This window comes from Myotis lucifugus, unplaced genomic scaffold (genome assembly GCF_000147115.1).
Source record: "Myotis lucifugus unplaced genomic scaffold, Myoluc2.0 scaffold_1719, whole genome shotgun sequence".
Classification (NCBI taxonomy): Eukaryota; Metazoa; Chordata; class Mammalia; order Chiroptera; family Vespertilionidae; genus Myotis; species Myotis lucifugus.
In genome coordinates, this window is record NW_005872767.1 from 35713 (window position 1) to 43922 (window position 8210).

Here is an 8210-nt window from a genome sequence, read left to right on the forward strand (position 1 = left end):
GTTTCGTGATCAGCTTGCATCCTCTCAAAGGAGTTCTTATGTCTAATCGAAGTCACTGATAAAAATGTTTACCCCAGGGGCCCTCCTGCGAGGGTGTCATTAATCAAGTGCAGAACAGAAACTGCTTTTCGAGCTGCCAAGGGGCCCTAATAGCCCATATCATCCAGCTGCTGTTTGTACTATTAACTTGAAAATCTCAAATTATTCATGTAAGATCCTCATCTCTCAGCAAAAGCAAGTAGCAAGTTACTTTTTTTTTTTTTAAATAAGAATAGCCTGTTATATTCTATTTAATTCTATCCAGGAAGATGGCAGTGGTTGAATATGCCAGTTTTATTTAACCTTTGAACTCTCTACATTTTTAACACATCTTTAGTTGAATTAGGCAAAAGGCACAATGTCAGTGAACTACTTCACTTAGAAACATCCATAAACTGGCACTGCTCTCTCAGTGGAAATCGGCTGTTTTCTGAGACTTACCAGGTGCCCCCTTGAAATTCACTGAATTGTGCTGACTGCAGTGCCCTGTTCTACTGCCCAAAACCTCTTCAAAAGCTGCAGTAGCTGAGATCACAGTGACTTGGCTATTTATTCCTCCCTCTGTTATGGGTGGGGTGTCCCCTGCGTCCCCACCTGTTGCTGGTGGAAGTGGGGTTTTTGGAGTGTCACAGGGACAAGAATTTCCTGAGGCCTCCATGGGACCATGAGGTATCGTGGAACACCTTATTGATAAGGTAACATTAAGGGATCCCCCCCCTCCCCCCCCAACACCCCAGGCCCCATCTCCCTCCATCCCGCCATGGAAAAAGTCCCATTTTTTTTTTTTTTTGCTAAAAGTATTACAAAGGGTATTACATATGTGTCCTTTCCCCCCCCCGCCCCCCTCCCGCCCTTGACAATCCCCTGGCCTCCCTTACCCCCCAGTGTCTTATGTCCATTGGTTATGCTTATATGCATGCATACAAGTCCTTCGGTTGATCTCTTACCCCCCTCTCTCCTGTCCCCCAACTCTCCCTGGCCTTCCCGCTGCAGTTTGACAATCAGTTTGAGTCAGCTCTGCCTCTGTATCTATTATTGTTCAAAAGTTTGTAATGGTCTTTATTATCCATGAATGAGTGAGATCATGTGGTATTTTTCCTTCATTGAAAAGTCCCATTTTGTCTTCAGCAGAACCAGAATCAAAGCCACTGCCCAGAGTTTGTGCTCCATATTAAGGTCCAGTCCAGGCCAGCATCTGGCTGGGTTAGCTTCTGCTCCTAGCTTCAGACCATTGCGTGTGGGGTTCCACACGGCCATGAGCCGTGCAGGTTCTCGGGCCACATGGCGGGCTAGCAGGTCACAGAACAAGCGAGTGCAAGGAAGCAGGAGTGAAACAAGGGGAACAGGAGAGAGAATTCCTTGGGAATTTTAGCTAGGAGCTTCTCCAGTGAATCCTGCAGGGTTTCGAGTGCTGGCAGTGGCTCCACCCCTCTGGCCAGTATCTTTGTTCCCAGGTGAGACTGACAGTCAAGCATGTCACCTGTCATCCGACGTCACTGTGCGTGTGTCCGTTTCCCTCCCCCTAGTGGCCTTCGGGGAATGGCCCGTGGTTCCTGGGAGTGTGAGGTTGCAGCTCCTGGTGAAGCTGCCCAGGTGACCATGCTTACCATGTCTGGCCTCCCCTTTGCTCCTTTCCTATCATTGCTGTTAGCCAGCTGGTCACGACAGTAACACTTCCTTCCCACGACCCCTTCTCTTCTGTTTTTTAACGCTTACATGATCTTACAATCCTTTTAAGAGTTTTGCTACGAATTGGGATTGGTTTTATTGGACCACTGTTTAAAATTCTTGCCTTTTTTAAAAATTGGAATATTGCACTTTTAATGTCTTAGCAACTCTATTTTCCACGATGCTTCTAAAGTAACTGACGCTGCATGGAAGATTGCATTAACGAGTTCCTTTAGAATTAAGTATGTGGTGTGGGTGGGCCTAGAGATTTAAATTTACTTTAAAGCATTTATATGGGCAATCTGGAGCCCCTGTTCCCTTTTTGTGTTGATCACAGAGCATTTGCCTCCTTGGAAAAGACAATCATGCTTTGATCTTGATATATCATTCTTGTGAAACGGTGGGTCACGTCATTATTCACACTTAGGAGCAGGAGTTCTTTCTGTGGCTCTGAGAGTTTTATGAGACTCCATGCATCCCAAGCATTATAGTTCTTCCTGGTAGAAGCCATAAAGTTGTCATTAGCAATGGGATTTACCCTCTGTTTTTGCACTTTTTTTTTTAAGTTTGAGCCCATCACAGAACACGAAATTGTACCACTAATTTAGAAACTATCCTCTCTTTTTTCTGAGATTATTAGCAAATTACAGAGTGAAATTTATTGGAGTTTTTGTTTGTTTTTAAAGAATCATAGTCTCTTATAAGAGTTTCTAATCTGAACCTCTTATAATATGCTCTCTTTAAAGTCTCGGCGACATGGTCTTCCTATGCCTAGAGTTTCTTAGCCTTCATTCTCCTGAGGTAACATGGTCATTTTCTTCCTAGTTCCTGACACTTCTACTTTCCGATTGTCCTTTCCCACTAGTCTGATTGAGCCCAGAATATCAGTTCTCCTTGCTTTCTGTACCGCTCGCGAAGGGCGCTGGCGTGGCTAGATGGCGTGACTGGGGGATGCGGGTGTCTGCCTTTCCCTGCAGGCAGAGACCAGGCGGAGCCCACGCCCCTCCCCGGTTCCCGGCCTCTCTTTCTGCTCCGCTGTGCAACTTGAGAATCTTTCCTAGAACACCTGTGTGTCCACCGTACAGTTTATTAAAGGAGAATGTTCTGTTCCTTTCAAAGAAAATTCTTAACTAAAATAATTTATTTCATATAAAATTTTAACAACTGAGCTAGTTAAGACCATAGGCAAAGATTAAAATACATGGAACAGACTCATGGTGCTCCAGTATAGAATGAAAAGCTCTTCTGAGTTCCATGCTGTGTAGCGTTGTACTAGTTACTCTGCTTTTTAAAAAATGGGACATTTCGACACCCATATATATTCATCTAGTGCTTAAAATATTGGCTATGTTGCATGGTTATAAACTTGTGTTTTTTTTGGTTAATCCTCACCTGAAGATATTTTTCCATTGATCTTTTTTTAGAGAGAGTGGAAGAGAGGGAAAGACAGAGAGAAACATCAATGTGAGAGAAACACATCGATTGGTTGCCTCCTGCACACACCCCGACCAGGACCCGGGGAGGAGCCTGCAACCAAGGCACATGCCCTTGACTAGAATCAAACCTGGGAGGGACCCTTTGGTCCAAAGGCCGACGCTCTATCCACTGAGCCAAACTGCAAGTGGAGGGTAAAATGCTTTTTGAAGTGCGAAATTCTCTTTTAGCTTGTTAACGTAGAAAATATTAAAAAAAGAATAATAAAATCCCCCACTCGCTACATGGGCAGATCGGAAAACTTAGAAGTTATTAAGAGAATTATCTTGTTATAAAACTAGTTGATAGACATGGATAGGGACCTGTGGCAACGATGCCCAGGACAACCCCCAGTTTGCTGATTGGTTAGGAGGACTGACAGGGCCCAGCGTAGAGACCGCACCTGTGGCTGCAGTTTGTTACAGCAAAAGGACACCAAGCTGAGTCAGCACAGGGGGTGGTGCGTGGCACAGAGTCTGCAGGGAACCGGGCACATGTTTCCCAGAGCCCTCTCCCCGGGGAGGCACACAGGACATGCCTAATTCCTCTGGGAACAAAGTATGATAACCTTGAAATTCTGTCCACTAGGGAAGCTTGATGGAGACTCCGTGCCCAGGATTCTTGTTGGGAGCTGGTCATGTAGGCACCCCAAAATCCCAGACTTCCAGAGAGAAAGTGGGTATTAATCGTACACTGCATTTTTTTTTTCTTTACAGTTTAGGCACTGCGAACCATTCTCATCGATTCTGGGAATGGTGGGAGCCCTGGCAAAATTCAGGTTTCCAGGCGCCTGCCCCTGTCTTGCCAACTCAGGCCTGTTCTTTTAACCCCTTTCTGCACAGGGCCCAGGGGTGTCCTCAGGGGAAAGCAAGGAGAGAAAGAGCCCAGTCAACATGTAAAGCTTAATTTCAAGTTGCTTCTAGATCTCTGTCTAAATTGGCTTAGTTTATTTCTACAGATCAAAATGATCACTTCTGAAATTCAAAAGTATGGCTGCCCTTCAGTGTATTTCTTAGCTGATATAAAATTCTTAGCTAAGAAAGATTTTATATACTTTTTGCAGAGGGCCAGGCCTGCATTTGGACAATCACTGATTTTGCAGGCAGTTTTTGTGTATATAGCAATCCCTCATCATCTGTGAATTTCACATTCCTGTGAGGCGCCCGTCGGACATGTCTCTGAGATGGAACTGAGGCCTCAGCAGGAGGAGGGCACTAGGCCTCGCAGTGAGCCTGCTGCCCCGCCTCTGCATCCAGTGCTATTTGTTCCTGTTACGGCCGCAGAGCTCACCTCTTAGTGCTGATGTTGCAAGTAAAATGTTCTAAGAGAGTAGGTGGATGGTAGAAGCATTGGATTAACGAATGGAATTGAACAGTGTTCCCAGATCTAAGACACGCTAGCACTGTTTGAAAATAAGAAAACGGTTTAGGCAGTACTTCCACGGAGTGTCCCTCTAAATCAAAAGTTTCTTACCAAGTCAGCTGACAAATAAATGATAGCTCACTTGTCAGTCCAGATGGGCAAAGGAAACATGCTACAGACAGACTGGGCAGCAAGCCAGGCGCACCTACACCGGTCCTATGGGAAGGCCGGGACTCCCTGGTTCTTTGGCACAGCCATTTCATTTATTTTGATTTCACTTGGTTACAGATGCATCACTTTATATAGATTTGAGTCTGAAAGGCTCAATATTTCGGGACAACTGATTTTGTCACTGATTCTGATGAACTTCCTCAGGAGGACAGCAGGACCAGGCTGTGGTTAAATAGCCCGCAACTCCCTGGCGTGGTTTGCCTAAACTGTGGAAGTCTAATGATATATGTAGTTCCTGTCTTATGAAACATTTTAAAATTTATTTTTTGTTTTTAATTTATTGATTTGGTGGGGGGAGGGAGTGAGAGAGAAAAATATCAAATTTTTTATTTATTTTTTTTTAACTGATTTTAGAGTTGGTGGGGAGAGAGAAACATTGATTTGTTGTTCCACCTTCTTATGCATTCATTGGTGGTTTCTTCTTGTATGTGCCTTGACTGGGTGTTGAACCTGCGACCTTAGCATATTGGGAGGACGCTCTAACCATCTGAGCTATACTGGCCAGGACTAAAGCTCCTGTTCAAAAAAAGGTTACCCTGCTTATCTTCAAGTTAATTAAATGAGAACTATTGGACCCAGTGTTTTCTCCTTAATACCCTAAAGTGCTAACTGATGTTAGTATGAGACATTTCAAGGAACTCTGAGACAACCAAGTACCTTCCTTACTGACCCTCATGCTATGTGAGGTTAATGGTCCTCCAGCGATTTGCAAAAAAATAAAACAACAAAAAACCCTTGCCTTGCAGATTTTTTTATTTAAGCCTCACCTGAGTATATGTTTCCACTGGTTTTTAGAGATGGGGGAAAGAGAGAGAGAGAGAGAAACATCCATCGGTTGCCTCCTGTATGCTCCCTACTAGTCTTTCGGTGTAAGGAGAACGCTCCAACCAACAGGGCCACCCGCTGCAGGCAGCCTTGCCTTAGATTTATAACAGAACAGAACTCTCCGAGTGCCCGTAGTGCAATCTTTTGGGTAAATAAAACAATTGCACGGGCAGCCCTTAGTTATCTTTTTTTTTTCTTTTTTAGCTCTACAGTTAGCATGTAGCTACTGACTTCCTTTGCTATTTTGAGAAGATTAAGAATCACTCAACATTAGGGTAATAACCTACACAAAATTCCTTAATGGCATCTTTCAGTTATCTATTCCCTAGCAGTTGGCTTTTGCCACTGGCCTTCCTCTGGGGAGGTACTTAGCTGCTGTGTGGTTAATATTTTCACTTTCATTAAATAACCACGTGGCAGTTATCACTGGAGTATGACTTATGTCCCTGTTCTCAAAGTTCACTTTATTTTAATAAGATGTAAAATTAGAAACATCTAGATTTTTATGAGCATTTACCTTTATTCAGTTCTGCGGTTTGCAAAGATTTGACTGGAGATTCAAAGTGATGTTTAATTTTATAAAGTTATTGGTTTTTTAAGACCCTGCGTTAGCCTAGATAGGCATCTACTAACTGATGAGAGTTAATTATTGCTGTGAAATAAAGACTAAATGGTACTTCTTAATAAAATAAGCTTAAAATATAATTGCTAGATCTCATGTCTTTTGTCACTAAAGAATTCAAATAATAGGAATTAATGGGGTGATCATGTATAAGGTATGAAAATGTCAAATCACTATATTGTATACCTGAAACTCATATATGTCTGTTACTCAAAAAAAATTTCTTACGTTGTCTTATTTAAGCTGCCATTTTCTCATTTTATCTCATGTTATATGTTAGATATCCTAGGTGAGTTGGGATCACTAAGCTAACTTGAATGCACTATGTTTATCGTATTATTCTTTTTCTCCCCCTAAGACTCAATGATGAGGCGCGGCGGCTCATTGCGGAGTTGGGGAGCACATCTATTACCAATCTGGGCTTTAGAGACAACTGGGTCTTCTGTGGTGGCAAAGGCATTAAAACAAAAAGTCCTTTTGAACAGGTTAGTGTCTTAGACTTTAATCATTAATGGACAAAACCGAATTGTGTGAAATTGTATGGTAAATATTTTAATCCCAGTTATTTAAAACTTAGATAAAGCAGCCATTTAATATGTTCATGTATTTTTTTGTAAGTTCTCGGGAATTTTTTTCCTACATGGCAATGCATTGGCATATGATTACTTGTGCCTGAAGCCTTTTAGGAAGCATTGGTTATTAAAGATTTTAATTGAGCTTTTTATATAATCAATTAAGTTTGAAAATACTTTAGAAGTTAGTAGAATGTGAACTTTACCTTTTGGCTAACAAGTGATCCTTTACAGAAATCTGCGATGTTTAGCTCTTTCAGTGGGTTATTTGAAGGTCTGCCACTGCATGCCATGCCCCATTTAATATCTTGAACAATAATTTTTTTAATCCTTAGCCTAGGATATGTTTTATTGATTTTAGAGAGAGAGGAAAAGGGGGGAGAGAAATAGAGAGGGAGAAACATCGATGTGAGACAGAAACACGGAACTGTTGCCATACACGCCCTCACTGGGGATCGAACCTGCAACCTAGGTCTATGCCCTGAGCGAGAACCTTTTTGGTCTATGGGACAGTGTTCCAACTAACAGCCACCTGGCTGGGGCTTGAACAGTAATTTATATGAGCTCCTTGTTGACATAGTGTTAGTGAAATGAATACACTAAACTGTTATTGCAGATAAACAATCAATAGAGGTTTTTAAAACTACTATGATTGTGTTCCAACAGCACATAAAGAACAATAAGGACACGAACAAGTATGAAGGCTGGCCGGAGGTGGTAGAAATGGAAGGATGCATCCCCCAGAAGCAAGACTGATGGGGAGAAGATTCAAGGGCACGCGCTGGCACTGGCACTGAGCTACATGTACATGTTTTCAGAGCATGCAGCCATCTCGGGGTGTGCACGAGCATTCTCTTTTGATACCATGATTATTTATTGCTAACGTAAATAGATATCTGTAAATAGTCATCAGAATGAGCAAATCACTGTACCATTTCTAAGCACATTTCTCTAATAGGACAATGTCTAGCTGCTATGGAAATGATATCTTTCAATTCTAAAAGCATACTCTCTCGATAACTGAACTGATTGTGAAAAATATATTGATATATATACTGGTTGCTGTGAAAATCTATCATGGAATAATATGGATTTATGGGAGGAGACTTTGTTTTCTTTTATATATATGTATACTGCTTTTTGATAATAGTATCTTTTAAATTCTATCTCGCTAGTTATGTGTGTAGTGTTACTTCATAGTCTGACTTTCTTGATGTACCTTTTTTCTTAGTCTTTCGCTTCCCTTCCCAAGAAACCTAGAAATAAAATGATAGAAAAACTTAGGTATGTGAAAAGCACAATAAAATTCTTTTTTTAATGTACACAGTAACATATAAATATATAAATGTAGATGGCTTTCAGGACTAGCTTGCTGGATTTTGTGTTAGTGATGTGAATAACTTGATTTTGTATAAGCT

The 8210-nt window shown here is 41.8% G+C and overlaps 1 protein-coding gene across 1 annotated transcript in view; it reads left to right on the forward strand.

Moving 5' to 3' along the window:
* Window positions 1-7590, forward strand: part of LOC102423377 (protein FAM3C-like) — a 38311-nt gene extending 30721 nt beyond the window's left edge. Inside the window, exons 3-4 of the mRNA XM_023748715.1 lie at window positions 6579-6705; window positions 7459-7590. Coding sequence (XP_023604483.1) covers window positions 6579-6705; window positions 7459-7548 — 217 coding nt within the window. The 3' untranslated portion in view covers window positions 7549-7590. The remainder of the gene's footprint in view (window positions 1-6578; window positions 6706-7458) is intronic.
* Window positions 7591-8210: the final 620 nt, after the last annotated feature.